At 42.1% G+C, this 22284-nt stretch overlaps 2 protein-coding genes across 6 annotated transcripts in view; both read left to right on the top strand.

Moving 5' to 3' along the window:
• Positions 1 to 4779, top strand: part of RSBN1 (round spermatid basic protein 1) — a 28332-nt gene extending 23553 nt beyond the window's left edge. The window contains exon 7 of the mRNA XM_087827989.1: positions 210 to 4779. Coding sequence (XP_087684115.1) covers positions 210 to 677 — 468 coding nt within the window. The 3' untranslated portion in view covers positions 678 to 4779. The remainder of the gene's footprint in view (positions 1 to 209) is intronic.
• Positions 4780 to 7512: 2733 nt separating this feature from the next.
• The window catches only part of PHTF1 (putative homeodomain transcription factor 1), a 30441-nt gene continuing 15669 nt past the window's right edge, over positions 7513 to 22284 (top strand). For 4 of the 5 annotated variants that reach the window (XR_001604007.2, XR_001604006.2, XR_001604005.2 and 1 more), the window contains exons 1-9: positions 7513 to 7587; positions 8113 to 8169; positions 14900 to 14969; positions 15464 to 15622; positions 17488 to 17644; positions 18843 to 18977; positions 20137 to 20296; positions 21020 to 21193; positions 21303 to 21392. Coding sequence is in view for 1 of the 5 variants with exons in the window: in XM_016223347.2 (XP_016078833.2) it covers positions 7543 to 7587; positions 8113 to 8169; positions 14900 to 14969; positions 15464 to 15622; positions 17488 to 17644; positions 18843 to 18977; positions 20137 to 20296; positions 21020 to 21193; positions 21303 to 21392 (1047 nt within the window). In the remaining 4 variants the exon portion in view is untranslated. Of the gene's footprint in view, positions 7588 to 8112; positions 8170 to 14899; positions 14970 to 15463; positions 15623 to 17487; positions 17645 to 18842; positions 18978 to 20136; positions 20297 to 21019; positions 21194 to 21302; positions 21393 to 22284 lie in introns of those variants that run through there. The other variant, XR_015716109.1, reaches the window with a different exon arrangement.

Genomic DNA, 22284 nt, shown 5'->3' with positions numbered 1-22284 from the left:
CTTGAACCTGTCCTTTGTTGCTAGAGAGAGAGTAAAATATAAGGGAAAATGTTTGTCAAGCGTTACAGGACATTTCAAAGCTGTATATCATTTAGTATTGCTTAGCTTTAATCTGGCCCTCCTGGTTTCCTATGCTAATTATATGATTTTTATCTGACTAACATAGGTATTTATTTTAAAGTCTTATGCAACCTTTTTCTTCTCTTCAGTGTGTGCAGTGGGTGGATGAAGCTAAACTAAACCAAATGCGGCGGGAAGGCATTCGTTATGCCAGGATTCAGCTGTGCGACAATGACATTTACTTCATCCCCAGAAATGTCATTCATCAGTTCAAGACCGTGTCAGCAGTGTGCAGCCTGGCCTGGCATATACGGCTTAAACAGTACCACCCTGTTGCGGAAGCCACTCAGAACACAGAGAGCAGTTCTAACGTGGACCGTGACTTAAGTGGAAAGCGAGAGCTAGAAGTCGAGTCCCAGTGTGTGAGGGTAAAAACTGAACCTGAAGAAGCATGCTCAGAGATGCAGCTCTTCACAGCTGCTTCATCGTCTGTCCCACCTCCGTCAGAACTTAATCTGCAGCAAGACCAGACGACACAGCCGGTTTTAAAGGTGGAAAGTAGACTGGACTCTGAGCAGCAACACAAGCTACAGGAACATCCAAGCACTCCTGTGTGATATGTACATATTCAAACACATTTTTTAACTTTTTTAAATTTTGATGTGAAGTTATAGTTTTATAACTGGCTTAAGTTAAGTTTTATTGGAGAAATCTTGCCTATAATTCTATAAAGAGAAATGACATTCCACAAATGTCAAGCATATCTTTTTTACACAGATTATGCAAAGTTAAGAGTTGTATCTTATCCCGTTAGTACAGTATGTAATAGTGGGTCTGCTGCTACTTTCTGTTTTAAGGTGTGAGGTAATAATTCAATCTCTTCTTCAAATCAAAATGACTCTGGAATAACAGATTCTTTTTTGGTAAATTATTCACTTCCCTTAATTTGATCTTGTCTCTTGCCATATTTGCTGTTTTTATGATAGAGAAGATCAGGTTTATGGTTTAGTACTCTGTCTTTATGGCAGATTCCATTTCTACAGTAAAAATGGCTTCGGTTGCAGGAAGAAGTTCCTGCATCTCACTCAAAGGCAAGTAAGTTATTTAGTTCCAACCCTAAGAACAGGTAGTTTTAAGGAAATTCAGTGACACTCTGGTTTCTTAACAAAAGAGAAAGCACAGCACTTTCTGATCCAAACTGTCTTCTTTGTGTCTGTTATTTAAAGCCCAGCGGATATTTCAATTAAAAATACCTAAAGATGAATAGTCCTTGGTCATTCATTACCCATGGTTCATTAATCTTTCTAGAATACACGGTAATTATGGAAGATATTTTGGGTAAAAGAGATGTCGACTTGATACTCTATTGTTCCACTTCCTGGCATCCTCACACTTAGTGTGGATGCTTTTGCTCCTAAGCTGCTCAGGAGTATCAAACTTAGAGAATGAGCTCAATCTTTGTGATGAGGCTGCCATATTTTGTGCATGAAATTTAGGAAGAACTTTTTGTCACCTGGCACCAACCTCTTCGTGATAAAGATCTACTGTGGAGACATTTCAATTCACAGTTTTAACTGGTGAATACTGGAGCTGATTTACTATGACTCTGTGTTGCTACTTTCCAATAAAGGATATGGCACTAGACTTCATCCTAAGTTTCAGGTGGCCCAGTGCTTAGTGCCTGAGTATTTAAATTTGTGTTTTTTTCAAACAGGCACTGCTCATATAGTGTAGTCTTTCTGTTATTTTAGAATGTTAATGTGTGTGATACACATTCTATTTTCTCTTGGTTAATAATACTGTAGGCCTTTTGTTTATAAAAGGAAGAGTACTCCCCACACCTAAGGCCAGGTTCTTATATCTACCTGGTTATAGTGCAATTTGGAGATTTCTTTCCTGGAGGGTGAGATTTGGAATATTTACATTAACATAGGCAAAAAAGATGCTGCTCTATTATGTCTGTCACCAAGAAAACTTAGCTGCATCTTATGAAATATCAAATACGAATTTTCTCTAAAATATTCTGAAATAGGTTAAATCTTATATAAATATTACTTTGTGCAATATTGTTGTGTAGTTAAATGCATATTAGCAAAGTATAGAGGTCACTGTGTAAACCGATAGAAAAGTAACCATCAGCAAATACTGCAGTGATTAGTTAGAATCTGTATTATTCCTTATATATATGTATATGTATGTATTCTCTGTTAAAAAGGGTAAAGACAAATAGAGAAACATTTTGATGTAAACCATTTATGAATTGGAAGTGATGTTGGTTTTAGTTATCTCTGTAAATAAGGTAATTAGAATGGTATGAAAAGTCATGTGATTATTGCAGGGGTGTTTTTAAATCTTGGGTATAAATTCTAGGGTAAATTCTAGTTTATCAAGACTAGTTTTTAAGGGACCTGCCTTTAAGGGTGTTTTTGTTATGAGGGAGGGGTTAATCACAAAGTATGTGGGTTTGGGTTCTTTCTTGTTTTTGTTTTTCTGTCCAGAAGAATTTCATAGAGCTTTACTAGGCTGTGCAAAGTAAAATTCTTCTCAGGCAACATTTGTTTTTTAAAATAATCATGAAGAACAAGGTTGCTAAAGCAAAAACTTTTTTATTTTGATTTTTCTTGTCTTCCAAGATCCGATTTCCCCATCTCCCACTTGCCATCCAGCAGATGCCATCTGTCATCTAAGCTGGTCATTGCTAATAAACAATGAGACTGTCTCCTGACAGCCAGCACTGTGTTTAATCACTCAGGAACCAGCGGATCTGCAAAGACCTACAATCAAAAGCAAATCCCCGTTTTCCTCGAATAAACCCTCACCTCCCATATAAACACATTAAAAGAGTATAAAAATGTTTAAAATCATGTACTAATAATAAATTCATTGTATGTTAGAATTGCAATAGGATGGAGAGAGAAACATTTAGCTAGTAATGTATCTGGAACCTGAATGTCCTATGTGAGTGAGTATTAGATTTTAATAGCATGCTTTAAAGATTGAGGAATATAAAAGCCCACGTTTTGAGTTTCTTACTGCTTTCAAAGCTGTATCCTAGTTTAGTGATACAAATGATTGCAACTTTCTGAAATCATTATTTGGTTTGGTGGAGTGAGGCATGGAGCAAACTGGCGTCTTCTGATTTGTGAAGTATTGATGGCAGTGAAGTTGTAACTGAAATTTAAGCTGATCTTCCTTTTTGGTAACTTACCCGTTGTGCCAACTCTTTGAGATTACTTGCAGAATGTGGTTATAAGTTTTAGTATTTTGTGGAGCACATATTTTTAAATGTGCTTATGGAAAGGACCCAATATGTGAATATTTCTAACTTAGTAACTAGAATGATTTTATGGTATTCACTAATAAGGACAAAAGTCTTCCCCCTGCCCCAGAAGTCATTCTATAATTATACCAAGATATGCTAGGATTCAAAGAGGTATCCCAAATTCATAAAGCAATAATAATAACCTACATATGAGTTTTCCCCTTCAAAGTTTTAACTCTTTAAGAAGGAATTCCTAGGCTTAATTGTATGTTTATTAATTTGCTTAGTCAGCACTTAACAATTTGTTTCACTGGCACTTCATTATTTTTAAAGACTTTTGAAAGGTGCCCTTTCCCCTTAGAGACAGTTGGACTATCAGATGACTGATATTACAAGCTCCTGTAGTAGAAAAAGGAGCTTATTAAATAAAATTCTTTAATAAACCTTAGGAAAGGTGTCTTGCATCATCTCGAATCGGTCTTAAGAGGCATAAAGTTCACACGTAATGACTGGAGAAACTTTTGCTTCTTGCCTTTCCCTCTATAAATATTGTCTAGAATGAAATTTAGGAACGACTCCAAAATTCAAGAAAGCCCTTAGTGAATATATTCTGGATCATTAATGTTAGCCCATAATAGTTTCATCTGTATTTGCCAGGAAAAATTTGTTTATACCTTCAGGATAATTGAGTTTGTGTCTTTCTAAGAAATCTGTTTTGTCATTGCTGCAGGTGTTTAAAAAAGAACCTTTCCACTAGTACATGCCAGAGGTTCATATTTCTGCTAAGTTTTATTTTTATTTTTTAAAAAAACAGGTGGTAGCTGTATTTATTGGTCATGCAGTAAGTTAGAGGAAATGTACAAGAGTTGTTTTGCTTTAGCATATAAGGGACCTATCCTCATGCTGAAAGTTTGTTGCTTTAAAAGCAAGTATCTCTCCATAAATATTATGGCCTTCCATTTTCTTCATAAATTTTTTAGGATCCACTTGTGCATGTAGTTGAGACCACTGTCTCTTAAGATAGCACTTTTCAATTCTCTCTAAAGAAATACTTATGTACTACTTCTATCACATGTTGTAAATTTTCATGTAATAGTGTTTTTTTGTGACTAAACTCCATTTTGATTGGCAGCTAAGACTTTTTTTTTCCTGTGGCTTTAATTTATCTAAGAGGTCTTTGCATATAGATGAAATGTATAATTTGCCTGGCGGACTATTTGCGTTGTGTGGCCTTAGTTTGTTTATTGACATTAACAAGTGTTTTAAAAAGTTTTTAAATGAATAGTCTTAAATCTAAATTTGTGTGAATAATCTTTTAGCACAGTGCTTTTTTGTAGCTGTCTAAGTGTGTTAAATTGTTAAGCTATTTCTTTGTAAAATAGGACAATGGAATGCATAGAGGTTTTTTTTTTCCTGTAAAGTATTTTTTTAATAAACAAAGTCTGATTTGTCCTTTACTGATGTTTCATGATAAAGTGAATAGCACATGTGAATCCTAAGCTACTTGGAACTTGTTTTTAACGTATTTAATCCCCCCGTCTATGTCCTCTGTCACTAATATTTTAGAAAAAGTCATGGTATCTGGAGAAAATCCCATCCATACTGAAATACAACTAGTTTTGGGGAAGGAGAAAAACCACGGTTGGCATTTCAGGCAGTTATGTCTCCTGCTGCTTAAATTGGTTTATATCTACTTATGAGGACACTCTTAAGTTTTTATTCTGCTGGTGGTGATGTTTTTTAAGTGCATGCATGCCGTGTTCATCAAGGTGGTGTATAGAGTTTTCAGGTGTCCTTGATGTATGGACAACGCAGTGGGTTTTTCCCTCATCTGTTTTCACTGAACTCTGTGATCTCTTCAGCTGAGGGACCTCTCCGAAGCACTGGTAATCTTTGGTTCTGAGGAGTAAAGGAAAAGAAAGGAACTGGTGTTTTTTGAGTAACTTTGGTGGGCCAGACACTTAACATGAGGGTATCTCAATCCTCACAGCCTTGCGTGGGAAATTAAGACAATCTGCATAGTACCTGTAAGAAAGCAGGCTCGTTAGGTTGACAAGTTGCCCAAGATCCTTAGCGGGAGCAGGGATCTGAAGGCAGTTCATCAAGGTGGTGTATGGTTTTCAGGTGTCCTTAATGTATGGCTTCAAAGCCTATGCTTTGTTCAGTGGCAGCCTTAGGAAGCACTGAGAAGTGAAAAGATGCTGGTGGAAGAGTATTTGCTATGGGCTGCTCCTCCCTGATGTGATCTACCTGATTTGGTTCTTCCACAAACTCCCCCAGAAGCCTTTTTCTAGTGCTAAGTAATGAAGTAAAAGTGCTGTTTACATAATTTATGTCTTAAGGCAAATATTTAGACACACAAAGAATGACTTTTTCATTTGTCATTTATCCAGGTTTTTTGTTTTGTTTTTTTTAAGTTGGCCACTTGTCTTTGAAACCCAACAGAATTGTAATGTTTAGCCTAGAAGCGAAAAGCTGTCAAGAAGCAAAAGCGGAAAGGAAACCACTGCCAATGTGCAGTATAAAAATAGGCCTGGGTGAAGTCATGCTCAATTCTCCGTGGGCGGCACATTTATCCTCTCGATTGTCCTCCTGGGTAAGATGGGGGTAATGTCCAGCTGAAGTCGACTTAATGCATGATTGGAAGGCTCTGCAAAACATCGAGACCCCTCCTACTTAGGTTTTCCGAAGTGGTAGGCAGTCTGACCATTATCTGCTCGCTTTGTCTGACCCAAATGCCACGTGCTGGGCGAGCAGGACCCTGCTTCAGGTGAGGTGAGCCGGCTGTCGGGGGTCAGCCTGTCATTAATGACAGCAACCCGCAGCCGGGCAGAGGAGGAAAGCGGCCTAGAACCTTGCATATCCCAAATCGCCCCTTTAGGAAGCGGCTGTTCCTTCTCCCTACGTCCGTCCGTCCGCCGGCTTCAGTTCTCCCCCTGGGAGCGGCTCTCGCGGCCACCACGTCCCCGCCCCACTGGGAAAGTGCCCCGGTCCCCCGAAGCCTGGGCCCTCCGCGTCCCCCCCTCCTGAGCACCCCGGAGCCGGGCTCCGGGCGGGGGAGGCTGGAGGTGGCCGAGCCGCCGGCGGCCAGGCCCCGTGTCCCGGCCCCGCGGGCCCTGGAGGCCTTGGCTCCCGCAGAGGCGGCACCGGGGCGCCCGGCTCGGGAGCACGCGTCGTAAACACCGGAGCACAAAGACAGACCCGGGAGCCGTCGGCCTATCCGAGCGACCTCCCTTAGGCCCCCGCCGGGAAAGCCAGCCCCGCAGGGCGACGGGGCAGCCGCTCGCGGCCTCGACTCCCTCCGGGGGGGCCGCCGCCTCCCGCAGCCCGGCCCGAGGCTCGCGCGGGGCGGCCCGGGGCGGGGGCGGAGCCACCTCGGCGGCGAAACCCGGAAAGCGGAAGCCGCGCCCGGCCGCCCGGGGTCCGCCGTCGCCGCCGTCGCCCCCGTCGCCCCGCTCCGGGCCGCAGAGTCACCGCCCGCCCGCCCGCGAGGACGCGCCGGGGTCCCGAGGCGGCCGCCTCCCGGCCCGGGGCCTCGGCACCTGGCTCTCCACCGGGCGCGAAGCCTTCGCTCCCGCCGCCGAGACGGGGGACCCTGCGAACCCCCGCCCCTGCTTATTCGAGGGTCACTCCGTTGACCCCGTAGGTCGGGCTTGGAGGACCCCGGGTCTGTGGCCACAGACTGTCCCCCTCCGGGCGCTGGGCGGAAGGCGGCCCCCGCGGTCTCCATGGTAACGGCCCGGCCGGCGTCGCCGCGTCGGGGGAAGATGCGGCCTGAGGGGCCCGCCGCCTCGCCCCCAGCCTCGCGGCCCGGCCGGGGCCACTGAGCGCGACGGTCCCGGCCGCCGGCCCGCGGGGCAGCGGGCGCCAGGTGAGAGCGGGCGCCGGGCGGGGGGGAGGGGCGGGAGGGGGCAGGTGGCAGGTCCCCTCGGACGCCTCCCCTCCCCGTTCCCCGCGCCCGGGGACACGCTCGGGTAAAAACATCGCGGAGGCGCCTGTGCGGCCGCCGCTGCGCCACAGGCCGCGCGGTTTGCCTCGGTTCGGGTTCCTTTGTTTCTCTTTTTCGCGGCCCACAGCCTGCGAACCGGAGCGGCTCCGGGAGAGGCTGAGAGAAGCGGCTTTTGAGTCCCGCCCGGACCGGGGCGATACCCGCGGCAGCCGCGCTCAGCCCGGCTCCTCTTCCCTTTCAGGGACCCCCCGCGCTCAGGCTGGCGACCCAGATGGCCTCGAGTGAGAGAGATGCTATCTCGTGGTACCAGAAGAAGGTAATGCCGGTGCCGGGCACGGGTAAAGCGCACTCTGGGCTCCCGCGGAGCTGTCGGGCTCGTTTCCCCCGGGGGTTCTGAGGTGATTTCTCAACGTGCATGGAGGGGCTGGTGGACCAGGCTGTTAGGTCTTTTAAAGCCAGTTCCAGGCCCCCCAGGGAGATGTTCAAGTCACCCCCCTTCTTCAGGCCACATCCACAGTGCCCCAGAAATGCTGTGAAACTTTGCTGCTGACCAGAGGGCTCGGTTTCAGACCTGAAACCGACGTCGGGGCTCCGACGGCCCTGCGGGCGGCGGCGCCGAGCCCCGCGCCCCCCACCTTGTACCCGCCCCAGTTTCCCTTAAGAACTGGAAACGTTTTCCGGGGGTCGCCACAGATCCTCAGTTCACTCGAACTCTGAGCAGCCACAGACATTTTCCAGAGAAGCATATTGATGTTTTAACTAGCTTACGGCTTTCGTGAGGTTTGAGCTTAAAGAAAAGCATTTCCTTTGCACCGTTTAAATAGCCTGCTCCTTGTTTCAGATTGGAGCATATGATCAGCAGATATGGGAAAAGTCAATCGAACAGACTCAGATTAAGGTAAATTGATTTCTTGGATTCGAGCTTTGTTTTACTGTGTTAATGCCAAGAGAGGATTGTACTTAACTTAAAAAAAAACACAAAAAACCCGCCCTTTCCCATCCTGGATGGCGTTCTTTATTGTTTGGAGTTGGTGAGGCCAACAGCGCTGCAAGCGGAAGGGGAGACGGCAGTTGACTCTTGGCCTCGGTGTTGGGGAAATAGAAAGAAGTGGCTGGTCTGTGATGCGCTGGAAAGCAAATGTCCCATGTTAAACCAAGCTCTGGCCTTTTCACTGCCCAGTTTTACTTGGTGCCGGTGTAGGCCCAGTGTAGAGCTTCAGAGTTTTCAAGAGAAGCTGGGAATATGTATTTTTATATGAAATATCTGGATATTTTAGACCCATGCCCCCTCCCTCCCCTCTTTCTCCACCTCTCCCCTCCCCTTTCTCTTCCCCTTCCCCTGCAAGCCAAATAAAATCCACTTGTGGCCGGAACCACCTTTTCCATTATTGGTTTAGAGTCAACTTTTTTTCTACAGTGCTGTTAGAACTGAGCAGTCTCTTGGGGTTATTTCATGCTAACTAGCCAACCAAAATGGATGTGTGGTTCAGAGTGCCAGTATATTCATTTATAATAGGGGAGGGGGCGTTAAATATTCTAATGTTCTGAAGTCAGGGTTATGGCGGTTCCCGGGTTTGATTCCAGCCAAGGGGACATACCTCGGTTGCAGGCTCAAACCCCAGTCCTGGTCGGGGTGTGTATGGGAGGCAACCAATCAATGTGTCTCTCTCACATCGATGTTTCTCTCTCCCCCCCCCCCTTCCACTCTCTCTGAAAAGCAATGGAAAAAATATCCTCAGGTGAGGATTGAAAAAAACAACAAAAATCATGGAGCTCACAATGACTTTCAACCTCAAACTTTATGCCCGGCCTGACTATTAACCAGGTGTAAAGGCCCCGCATGAAGATACATTGAGACCTTCAAAGTCTCAAAAAAATGCATCACCCACGTGCCCTCTCTCAGAAGGCGGGGAGGACACGTGAGAGAGCAGCCCAAACAGAGGGACCGTAATACCAGGAGAGAGGACAGCTGACAGGTGTAAAGGGGATCTAGGGAGAGGGAGAGAAGCCCTCGGATGAGCTCACATCAGGCCTGGAGAAGCATACCACAGTGGAGCAGGAGGACGGGAGCTATGACCTAGATGTCTCGGGGGAAAGAAAGCAGCATTTGGGGTGTGGGAGTGCACTGGGAGCAGATTTGTAACTCTTACTGGGAGTTTTATGAGTTAGTAGAATATATGGATAAAATTAAGTGAATGAAAAAAAATTAGGCAATTACAATTCTCGGACAAACAAAATTTGTGAGAGGAACTGTAATCATTGTTTATATTTGGCTTAGCTGGGGACAGTATGTAATCTTCACACTCAACAGCAAACATGTATTTAACTGAAATTGTGATTAAACTATATAGGGGAGACTATAGTTCAGGAGGGGCATGTGTTTGTGTTTGGTGGCGTATTAATACTGAGCATGTAGTATGTGTCTGGCAGTACTCTAAGTACTACACACACGCACACTCTTAATTGATCTTTACATCAATCCTATGAGGTAGATGTATTATTGTTCCCATTTTATTCAGTCAGGGATGGGGAACCTTTTTTCTTCCAAGGGCCATTTGGATATTTATAGCATCATTCTTGGGCCATACAAAATTAACAACTTAAAAATTAGCTGTGAAATGAGCTCCTAGATTTATTGAATTTCAAGTCCCGCCTGCACCCGCCTTGGCAGGGCCAGAGCAAATGATTCTGTGGGCTGTATACGGCCCGTGGGCCGGACATTCCTCACCCCTTTAAAGGTGAAGGAACCAAGGCACAGAAAGGCTGAATAAGAAAGCTGCCTCCTCACCTTCAACAATAAAAAAGGAATGAATAGCATCTAAAAGTGAACAAAACACGATACACGTCTTATTTAGAAGTTAAAAAGAAGAAATAACCAAGAAGTAGGAATCAAGGGTAAGGAAGAGTGAGGTTGGAGTTTTTTTTTTATTAGCTTTTTAATATAAGCATTATTTTAATAAAAATAAAATTTTCCCCTCTGAAAAATGGAAGATGTATTAAATGAAATTACCTGAATAATAAGATAGATATATGGGATCTATTTGAGATAAACAGATAGATTGATGGTTATAGAAGTATATGAATATATGGGTATGTGGGTATACCAATATCTTTCACTTATACCAATAACAAAAACAAATCACCAACATTTAGGCATGAGCTTTGGAGTCAGATAGACTTAAATATGTATTAGTTTCCCTAATTATTCACTTGCCTACCTGTAAGAAGATTGCTGTGCTGTCATGTGACTTGTAGTGCTTCCCGTAGGAGGAGAATTCCTCCCTCGGACTTCAGGCTTGGTGAGTGGAAGAATGTGAGCGAATGGCCCTGTCCCTTCTCTTGTCTTTCCTTTTAGTTGAGTAGCTAGAGTGTTAAAGTTGGGATTCGGAATTTTTCTGTGGCTTCATCTTCACACCGATTCCACATTTTCAATTAGCCTAAAGTTCTGGATTCTACCTCCTAATATCTTTTGAACATAAGTACTTTACCCAGTTCATGCTGCTAATGACCTGGTCTGGCCAGATCTGCTGGAGCACAGCAGGATCTGTGTTTTATGTGTTTATTGTCTGTGTCTACATCAGCTTGACCGGAACAGCAGCTGAGTAGAGTAGCTGCCACGGAGACCGAGTAGCCCACAGGGCCTGAAATACCACCTGGGCCCTTACAGATAAAAGCTGTCCACTCTGATCTAGATGACTGGAGTAGCTTTTTTTTTTTAACCCTCACCTGAGGATATTTTTTCCATTGCTTTTCAGAGAGAGTGGAAGTGGGGGAGAGAGAGAGAGAAACATCAATGTGAGAGAGACACATAGATTGGCTGCCTCCTGCACGTGCCCCAACTGGGGCAAAGCCTGCAACTGAGGTACGTGCCCTTGGCCGGCATCAAACCCAGGACCACTAGTCTGCAGGCTAATGCTCTAACCACTGAGCAAAGTGGCCAGGGCTCGAGTAGCTTTTTAAACTTTGTTTTCTCTGCGTCTTGTTTCCCCTCACCTTCACTGATGCTGGCTCTTTGTGATCTTATTAGTGTTTTAACACAAATCTGATTGTTTTTCTTCCATTTAAAACTCTTCTCTGACTTCGTAGTACCCTTCCAGTAAATTCACATTCTTAGCTTGATTATAATCTCCACCTCCACCCTGCTTGCGGCCTTCTCGAAATTCGTTTACTTTGCATCTGCTATCTCTTATTTCTTATGCTTTTCTTGGCTCCCCCCTTTGCCACAACTCCTGTCTACTGTTGCAAATTCTTATACATCCTTCAGGCCTCAGGTATTTTCCTTTGGGAACCTTTGACTGTTAAACCTGAGGTAGGTGGCCTTTGGACATGCTCCTATAGTGCTGTCCTTGCCTTGTAGTTGTTTCGTTCAGCATGTGCACTAAATCAGCAGTGACTTCCTTTTTTGCCTGGCTATATAGTAGTTTGGTTCTTTTAATGGCGATAAAATGGAAATTTCGGCACACTAAGAGGTCAAGATGTGTTGCAGGGTTTCACTGGTCCTTTATATACCCTGTTAAATAGAGTTCGCTAGTCCAGCAGCACCTCCAGTGGTTTTGTCCCTCTGCCTAAAAGTGGGAACCACATTGTTCAGGCATTGCAGTTATGTTGGGGGTATTACCTTAAAAATAAAAGGCTGAAGGGAGAGGCAACAAGCATTTATATCAGATTTTAAAAAAGAGCAAGTTGGGAAGCACTGATTCAGGCAGAAACCAAATACTGTTCCAATTAGGAGGCAAAGGCAAGGGGGTATTTATGAGAACGGGAAGGGGAACAGTTACATCAGTAGAAGGAAGGCGATGCTATAGGTACAGATCAGCTAACGCAGTGACGCTAATTCTAAACAGTGTTTTTACTTTTCAGTCCGATGATCATAGTACGCGCTTTCTTGCTATCCTTGCAAACAGTTCTTTGGGACACAATGTTGTTTAGGTCCAGCCCAAAGATATTGCCAGTTCTCACGTTCCAAAGGTTTGAGGAGGCAGACAGGCAAGGCAGATCCTCTGGGGTAGCAGCCCTGGCTCCATTTTAAAGTTGCTCCATTTATATTATTTTTTTAAACGGGCCAACAGGAGAGGGCTGGATCCAGCCAGCGAACTTGCAGACCACTACTCTGGCTCCTAGTGCAGGGCTATGCTGAATCTCCCCTAGACTTTCCCTGGGCTGCTAGGGGAGCGTGGTGGCCAGTTAGGAAACTCACTCCCAGCTCCCAGGCTGTAATCTCATTGAACCTTTCAGAGCAAGTGACCTTGTCTGATCTCAAACCAAACCTCTCCCTGCATTGATTAGGGATGTGCTGTGTACCGTGCGGTGAGAGGCAGGGCGTCTGGGGGTTTGCAGGAGAGTGGCTGGGTTAGAATGTCCATGCCTTGGTTTCCTCATCTGTAAAGGGAGCACGATGAAAGTACTGCTCCCACGGGGTAGTGAGGGCCTGTGTGCTGAGCACGTTAATATAAGTGTTTGGAAAGTGCTGCGCACGTTTCCTCTTGTCACACCTGCTGTAGAATGTGCAGGACAAAGCACAGGGGTCCAGAAACAAAAGCATGGCATGTGTTTTCCTCGGCACACACACACACATGCAAAAGTATATAGTGACCTTCTCATCTCTCTCAAGATCAGTGGTCATAAATTTACCAATGACTTCTAGTCCCTTAGGAAAGACAGAATGGTGAGGGCTGGTGGGACATTTTCCTGAGACCCCCACACGTTTGCCTTAGTTGTGTGTCTCCCCTTCTGTCCTGCGCACCCTTCAAAGATAGAACCGTGTCGACTCGCTTACTGCTGTATTCCTGGCTCAAGTAGAGTGTCTGGCGATGGAGGACACACGTCGAATATTTGTTGATTAAGTGAATGAATGGATGCGTTTCTGTTGATTGCTAAGGGAGGTTTTCATAGTTTGGCATTTATCCCTAGTTAATGCTAATTTTAATTTTATAACATTATAGGTGAAAATTCTAGAAAGCAAAGAAAATAGAAAAATGAATTTGGCCCCAAAGTTAAAGCACTTTGAGCTTTTTTAGTTAGATTAGTACTTGATGCAAATGTCTACAAGGCCCGTGTTTGTTAGAATACAATACAGTCATATTTTTACTTTTTAAATTTTCATTCTGATTTTGAATATAACATAAATGTTATGCCCATGAATAGTATGCATAACTCAAAAATTAGTGTACATGTTTCTTCAGAGGGTTATTTTTCCCCTGATACACCTAATTTTCAAATGTTCATTTCTTCTTATATCTAATTTTATTACATTTAGGGTTTTAGGATATTTTTCTGTAAAATCTATAGTTTATAGTTGAATTGGATAGAAGTATAGGTGAATTGGATAGAAATAGATCTATAGTGTGTAGTTGAATTGGATAAAAGTTATAGTTTGTAGTTGTTTCTATCCAATTTCTATCCAACAAGTTTCTATCCAATTCAACTAAAATTGTTAGGCTGCAGTTATTTAGTGAAACAGAGCTAAAGATCAATACTGGCTCAATGTCTTAAATGGAAAAATAGTAAATTACTATAATCTTTAATTTTTACATTAATTTTAATATTTAAATATTTAATTTAAAAAACTTGATCAGGAATTAGCATGTACAAATGTTGATTGAGCATGAAATTAAAATTCATCTTTTAAAACAGTTTTGCTTATTAATAGCAATAAAACAAAGCTGTTAGGCAAACCAGGATATATAAAAGATAACGAACAAATTTATTTTGATTCATAATAATATGCAGCAAGGTTTTATGACTTTTAAATCCTGAGTTTTTTCTGTAAAAACCATTGTCCACATGTTAATAAAATAGAGTAAGTGCCTTTGGAGAAATAATGATTAATTTAAGAAGCATTCAAAACTTGGAGATATAACATGTACTCTGGAAAGTCCATGCATTTGTTTTAGAGGCATGAATATAGTGTTGAATAGGAATGCATATAGTCTTTAATAACATAAGTTAATCTCCTTTAATTTCAAATGGTAGAAGACAGAGGCGCTGAAAGGAGTCTTTCCTTTGAAAACATGTTCATGACTAGATTTCTGGTTGAATGTGGTAGATTGGCCACACACATTTTTAATCTCTCCCTATTGCGTCACCACTAAAATTACACGAAAGGACTATACAGGGTGGGGCAGAGGTAGGTTTACAGTTGTTTGTATGGAAAATAACACAGTAATTAATAATAATACAAGCATACACTCTGTGTTTTATGTACTCACAACTGTAAACCTACTTTTGTCCCACCTATATATTAGATGATTTCTAAAATCAATAAATTAAAAAACAGGAATATACACATATTATTTAGATGTATGCAAGTAAATACCAAGAGAAACAGCTAAAAAAAGATGAAAGTTATTTATTTTTAATGAATGGAATTTGGAGGAGAGATGGGTCAGGAAATTACTGTTTTTCCCTCACTAATATTTTGGCACTATAATTATTTTTAAAAGTGCGTGCATGCCTTAATAAAACCGAAAGCTCAAACAAAGTAAGTATTAATAACAAGTTTCTTTAAGAGGCATTAGGATTAAGCATCCCCAGTAAGAGGGAGTCAGATATAGAGAAACATAAGTTTACCTTTTGTATTTAAAAGGGCTTTTTCCTTTTATTTCTGTTTTTGTTTTGTTTCATCCCAGGGCTTCAAAAACAAACCAAAAAAGATGGGTCACATAAAACCAGACTTGATTGACGTTGACTTAATCAGAGGTGAGTTCTAAACTTGGTTGGTTTCTCGTATATATTATTATTTTATGGTGGTACTGAAGATTACTTTCAGATATTGTCTCTACGTGATAATGTACTTAAATTTCCAAAAGTAATCTTCCTACCTCATCATTCAGGCTTTAGCATTTTCCCCCCTTTGCTTTAGTACCGTGTGGCTACACAAATTACTTGGTGACCATAGGGGTCAAGAGGGAGGGATGAGCTTGTATTTAAGACAAGTATACAGTATTATAAAACATTCAAGTTAGCCTGACTTATTTTGAGCTTCTTGCCTCATAATTGAGGCAAGAAGTTATTACATCTAAGATTCCTCTTAGACGTAAGTTAGTACATTCTTTTTAACTGAACAGACTACATGCTGACTTTTTTTGTGTGCTGCTTTTTGCTCTCACCTGTTTTTAATAGAGTGTTACAAGTGGGCATCAGTCTACAGTGTATGTAAATGTTTGATGGTTTCTTTCATTGTATGTTTAAAGGCTCAACATTTGCCAAAGCCAAACCTGAAATTCCATGGACATCTCTGACTCGGAAGGGGCTCGTTCGAGTTGTGTTTTTCCCATTGTTCAGCAACTGGTGGATTCAGGTTACCTCTTTAAGAATCTTCGTTTGGCTGCTACTGCTTTACCTCATGCAAGGTAATTGGAGGGGTTGGAATGAGTTCTGACCATTTCTTTGTGCTGTTTTTGCTATTGGATGGTGCAGACCTTATTGTCCTTACGTTTACCCTTTCATTTGATGGTTTAAAGTACAGAGAAATGAAGGGACATGCAGCATTTGGAGATCGTCTGAAAATTATTTACTCTCCTCTTGAATGTCTTTCACCTGCCTCACTGGCCGGGCTTCTCGGTAGTCTCCTGTCTGATATTTGAGTATTGGATTACCTCAAGGCTGGATCCCGGATTCTCTTCTTTTCTCTGGGCATTTTCATCAAGTCCCATTTCTTTTCTCTCTGAAATAATCTTAAGGCTTTTCACATGGCTGTTTTTTCTCATCTTTAAGTTCTCAATGCAGATGAAAGATGTAACTTTGTAGAGAGGCCATCCTCTGTGTACTTTCTAAACAGCCCTCCCCTTCTCTGGTCACTGTCACAGGAACCTGTTTTGATTTCTCTGTTACACACCACTACCCGGTGTTTTCCCTCTTCTCGCTCTGTGCAGGGACCCAGTGTATCCTCTTGACCACTGTATTGCCGTTGCCTACCAGGGATACTCTCTGAAAGCGTTCCATGGACACTGTGGTTGTACCTGTGCAAAAAGGCGTGAATTACAACAAAGAGTAGTGAACATTGGGTTGGGTGAAAGGATTAGGGTGATTTTTTGTTTTCCTTATGTTGATTTTTTTTGAATTGTTTAAGTTATAAAATGACAAAAAGATTAGGAATTTACAAATCTGTAAGTTTAATTTTATAAAGTCATGGCAAGTGCTGTCCAATGGAATTTCTGTGATGATGGAAATGTTCTGTATCTGCCCAGTGCAGTAGCTTACTGGGCACTCAAAGTGTGGTTCCTGTGAATAAGGACCTGCATTTTAAATGTTATTTCATTGTGCTTAAGTCTTTATAACTATCATTTTAATGGCTGTATAATATTCCATTATATGGGCATACCATCATTTAAAACTCGTGTTAGCATCTTTATAATAGTCTAGCATATGGATTTACCGTAAACACCTTTTTACTCCATTATATAAAATTTTATGGATCTATAATTTATGTAACTGTTTCCAAATTGTGAGCATTTAGGTTGGTTCTGATTTTTTCTCTCAATACTGCCCTCATGAACACAATCTTCCATATTTTGTTATTTCTTTAGCATTTATTCTCTGAAACAGAATCAACAGACCAAAGAGTGTCAACATTTTAAGGATTTTAGTACATACAGGGTGGGCAAAAGTAGATTTACAGTTGTGAGTACGTGAAAGTTTATTCTTGTATTATTTATTAATTATTGTATTGTTTTCCATCTGAACAACTGTAAACCTACTTTTGCCCCATCCTATAGTGAAATTGCTGGTGACACAATTCTTTTGGAAATTAGTAGATGAGAGTACCTGTTTTACCATAGTCTTAGCAGCATTATTATAAATTAAAAAATTGTTCCTAATTTAAGACAAAAAATAGTACTTTGTTTCTTTAATGTGCATTTCTTTGGTCACTTGTAAGGGGAAAGCTAAGTGTTTTCCATGTGTGTTATTGAAGAATTCCTGTCTTTCGTGTTGGATAATTGTATGTATTAGGTTTCATGCACTCTGGTCTAGGTCTGGGCTACATGTTCTGAACCATCCCCTTGGGTGGTGGTTCTTGGGTTATCACACTGCCAGAAAGGGCTCCTGGTTTTTATTCAGCTAACGTGCAGGCAGAGTATATGGTAGGAAATCATGTGCTTTTACTTGGGTACTTTCTAAAATGATAGGTATTTGTAGAAATAATTTGTGTACTTAACTAGAATTGGTTTTAAAGATGACCCCTAATGTTGTACACTTTGAAACCTCTTCTTTTCAGTTATAGCACTTGTGTTATATTTGATGATGCCTATTGTGAATGTAAGTGAAGTACTTGGACCCTTGTGCCTTATGTTACTCATGGGAACCGTCCACTGTCAAATCGTGTCGACTCAGATAGCAAGGCCATCAGGAAGCAATGGGAACCGGAGGAGAAGGTGAGATGGGAGCGTGCACTTGTAGTTGTGACTTTTCTGGGAGAGGCATGGTAGATACTGAAAAATCTGTCATGAAAGTAGTGAAAAATCTTTTGATTTGCATACATTTTTATTATTTTGGGGCTTAAAAAAAAAGCTTTGCTTTTCATTTTCCTCCCTGATGCTAAGAAACCTTGCCATGAACCTTCATCACAGGCAGGATTTTGTCATTCAGTACAGTTGCTTAGAAGGAAATTCCTATACTAGTTCTATATTATTCCTTATTAAAATTGATCAAATAATGGTTTTGAACAAGTGTTCTTGTTCAAAATCTAGTCTTAAGATTTGGTGAAAATTCACTATAAGCAAGGATCTTAGTACAGGTGGGTTACTGCTACTACAAGTTTCACCCTTTCTCAGTAGTGCATAATAAGGGGATTTCTACGGGTTCTAAACTTTTAATAAAAGTTGATTTGACTTTTCTACACATAGGCTTCATGTCATGTTTTTCTCTGTTCTGTGCTCTGTGCGGGCTTGGAAGTCGTCAAAGGTTCCTTAGGTATATGTGGTATTTTTCCTCAGAGTATCTGTAGATTTTTGTTTCCCTAAGCAGTTAATAAATATGATTTTTTTTTCATTTGCTGCATTAAATTTCAACATATTTATTCTTATTTTTGAGTATTATTTTCAAAACACACTTTTCTTCCCCAAAAGAAGATTCCTTGGGAATTCAGCTCAGGTGATCAATGCCCACGAAGGGTTCGCATGTTGGGCTGGGCCATGGTGGTGGTCCTAGGCGGCCTCTGTTGGCTGCTGGAGGGCAGTACTGAGTGACCATTTGCTCTTATCTTGTGTTCTGATTGAATGTGCCAAATGGGGTAGATTTCCGACACCTGTGTTAAAGGAATCGTGCCTTCTGCTGATGGTGCCTGAACAGGCTCTAAATTAGATGGTGAAAATTGTTTTCCTTGTAATGTTTTAAAATAGCAGTTCTATTCCTTTAATGAGTGAACAAGATGATAACACAGGTCTTTGGTTTGGGACCTGTTTTTGCCCTTAAGTCAGAACTGTCCCTGCACACTTATCCTCATTCTGTGAAAGTTCATTATACTTAATTTCAGGTGGTAGTATGTTAGGATAATTTTCTGGAGGGGATATCTTGGGCAGAAATAGAAAAGATCTTGAATAATCTGAAGTGTTGAAATACTTTTTTTAATAGAAAATTACGAAAAACTGTGAATGGTGATGGGAGCCGAGAAAATGGAAGTAACTTCTCTGATAAAGGCAGAGGAGTTGAAACTGTGGAACCTATACCCTTGACTGGTGGCTTTTGGGAGACTCTCTTTGGCAACAGGTGGGAAGTGTTACCTTGGAATTTTTATTTGATTTTGTCTTTACATTAGTGTTTACATGGTGTAAATCTGAGTAGGCCATAGGAGTACCTAGTGTAAGCCTGTTATCACAGTGTGATTTTGGAAGGCTCTAGAATTGCTTACTCAGCCTGTCCCCACTGTCACGTTACCTGTAAGTTCAGTAATCTTCCATAAATGTTTCACTCTGTTTGACCTTCAATGATCTTTTTAGACCCCAAGATTACAGAAATAAAAGTACTCTAAAGGGTAAATATCTTAAGCCATGTGAACCAACATCATGAGAGAAAGAAGGATTTGAAAAAGATATTTTTCAGTGTCAAAGCTGATCCGCCTTAGAAATGGGATGTGGGACAGGAAGCTGGTGTTGATGGGCTATGGGGCAGAAAGAGAAGTTGGTCCAAGACATTCTTCCTCCTCCAAGGTCTGTAGGCTGTGACAGCACTAGCATGACTCAAAGAGAGACTTACTGGTTGTATATTAATGAGTGTCACTCAAAAATAAAGTTCTTTCACAGTTACTGTTTTGAAGACGAAGTATGTTCACCTATTTTTCCAAAGATACATTTACACGCTTTAGTTGATGTGTGTGAGTTCTTTGTATTGAGCATTGTGCTGGGCACTGGGCATGTCCATTCTCAGTGATTTTACTGTCTAGTTAGGAGTAGCAGGTAGGGTGCATTCACAGCACTGTACAAATATTGTAAAGGATTGCATGCTCACTGCAGGCCATGTGGTCCAGCGATGGAGCGATCATTCTAGAGTGGAGTAGTCAGCAAGAGTCGTGCAGGAGCCGAGAGCTGTCAGGCTTTGAGGGACAGGAGAGGGGAGGGCATTCTACAAAGTGTCACAGACAGGCGATGGGAGGTGGTGGTGTGTTTGAGGGGAGAAAGCGGAGAAGACTGTGAACCTGCTTCCTCGCAAAACTGGAAAGTGCAGCTTCCTTTCAATTAACTGACCCAAGTTTTGGCGACTAGAGATAACTGTATTGTCTTTCTCTACCCTCAGCAAGCGCGAAGTCTAAAAATTATGATTTCTGAATTTTCTAGGTTTTCAGAGTAAAATCCAGAATTGACTGGATTTCGTGGAAGATGTTAATTTCAGAACACTAGTCAGTGATCTTGTTTTTCTTTTAAAAAAATAGGGCTAAAACAGTAAGATTAATATGTAACAAAGGGACTGAAACCAGCAATGACACCAGTTACCTGCGTCCTATCATTAAGAAGAGACAGGGGCAACCAGAGATTAAAATGTGGCCAACGACAGAGAAAGCAAAGTTTTCAGATGGCGAGAAGCGCCGTAGGGTAAGATTTTGATGGATATAAATATAACAAGATCTTTTCTTTCCCATGGAAATGTTTCGTCCTTAGACCCTGCTTACAGATGTGAAATAGATGCTAACAGGCTTGTATAATTTGTCTTCAATAAGTGACATATAAACCCATAGGACAGGAAAGGGGGATGGTCACATAAGACTTGTGCCGTTTCTGGGGCTAGAGTTGTTAGTGCACCTGCTGCTGGCCCAGCCTCACAGTGGGGTGGTAGATCTCATCCACAGGTTGTGTTGAGGCGGCTGTCGCAGTCCAGAGATGCGACGATAGTTAATATTTTTGTGTCATTCCTACAGCTGGGCACTATTCTAAGTCTTTACATGTAGTAACCCGTTTCATTTGTTTCAACAAGCCCGTGTCACAGTTGCTTGTGTTATCATTGCTTTTCAGATGATGAGGCCGAGCCCCAGAAAGATAGCAATGTGCCTAAGGTTACATGGCTTGTGATTCAGACTTAGAGTTTGACTTGCGCCTGTGCTTCTTACCCCTTTGTAACTGCCTCACTGCTTAGGCTGTTTAGCTTCAGGTTCAGTAATTGTCTTTATTGAGATCAAGCCCTGTATCGGATTGTTCAGTTCTGGCTGATTTGACTTTTTACTGTTTCCTAGTTTTTACATGCTTTCTTGTGTGTACACCTGCAGCTTGCTAGAGTATTTTGGGCTGTCCCCTGGGAAGGAATTGCTGTTCTCTTTGTAGGAGGCCTGCAGGCGTGTGTGTAGCGGGATGTCAGATGATCTGTCAAGTGAAGAAGATGCTGATGCCCGGACACAGATGATGATACTACGGCGGAGTGTGGAAGGGGCCTCCAGTGACAATGGCTGTGAGGTCAAGAACAGGAAATCAATACTTTCAAGGCACATAAACTCTCAGGTAATTATATTTTAGTTTAGAAAAATCTAGGCATTAACTTCTAAATCATCGAATAGTTACACAGTGTTTAACATGTTTCCCCATTGTTCACTGGCTTGATTTTTGGCAGGTAACGAAAACCCCTGCCAAGTGGTGTCATATTATGCGGGATTCAGATAGTCTGGCCGAATCCGAATTTGAATCAGCAGTTTTCAGCCAGGTAATGAATCCGTCAGAGCATTGTTCAGGGCATATCCTCAAGTGTAATAACTTCATTCATTCCTTTTTAAATGAGTTGTCCCAAAGTGGTGTTTATATTTGCCTGCCCCTCTCCTGCGTCCACCTATCTAACAGCTCCTATGTGACTGCTCACCCCCAGAAACAGAATGAACTCTTTTCATCTTGACTTAATCTTTTTTTTTTGTTTGTGTTTTGTTTTTTTTTACTTTTTTATTCTATTTTTAAATTAAATTTATTGGGGTGACATTGGTTAATAAGATTATATAGGTTTCAAGTGTACATTTCTATGATACGTGGTCTGTATATTGCATTGTGTACCCACCACCCAAAGTCGTTTCATCTCCCATCACCATATTGGCCCCCTTTACCCTTTGCTAACCGCCCCCGCCCATTTTGACTTAATCTTAAAAGGATCATAGGTGATGCTCAGAAAGAGGTTCCTCAGTCCTCACATAATGAGAAGCTTGCTTAATGTTCACCTGAAATACGGAGTTTAAATCTGACGAGGACTGATTTTTGGGAAAGGACCCCGGAGAGATGGGAGCAGAAAATCCCATCCTGAGAGCTAATGGGCATACTGTACATTGGGGGTATTATGACTCAGGGGAGAGCAGAGTAGATGGTGGTGGTGTGGTTTCTGTTTTGACTGACAGGGCAGTCAGGGTCGTGGCAAAATGTTTGTGCTGCAGGAGAGCTGCTCGGTTCATCCTTTTCTCTGCCAGCTACTCATGTTTGGCAGGCCTTGGACATGACTAGCTCTATAGTCCCGCTCACAATATTTAGAGAAGGGGAACCTGGGTATGTCAGAGGCTCATCTGTGCTTACCTCCAGGGCAGGTCCTCTGGATGTGCTTGCAGGAGCCACTCCATCCC

This window comes from Miniopterus natalensis, chromosome 19, assembly GCF_054644295.1.
Source record: "Miniopterus natalensis isolate mMinNat1 chromosome 19, mMinNat1.hap1, whole genome shotgun sequence".
In the NCBI taxonomy this organism is placed as follows: domain Eukaryota; kingdom Metazoa; phylum Chordata; class Mammalia; order Chiroptera; family Miniopteridae; genus Miniopterus; species Miniopterus natalensis.
The sequence above is the reverse complement of the archived record's forward strand: the minus strand, read 5'-3'. Positions and strand labels throughout refer to the sequence as shown.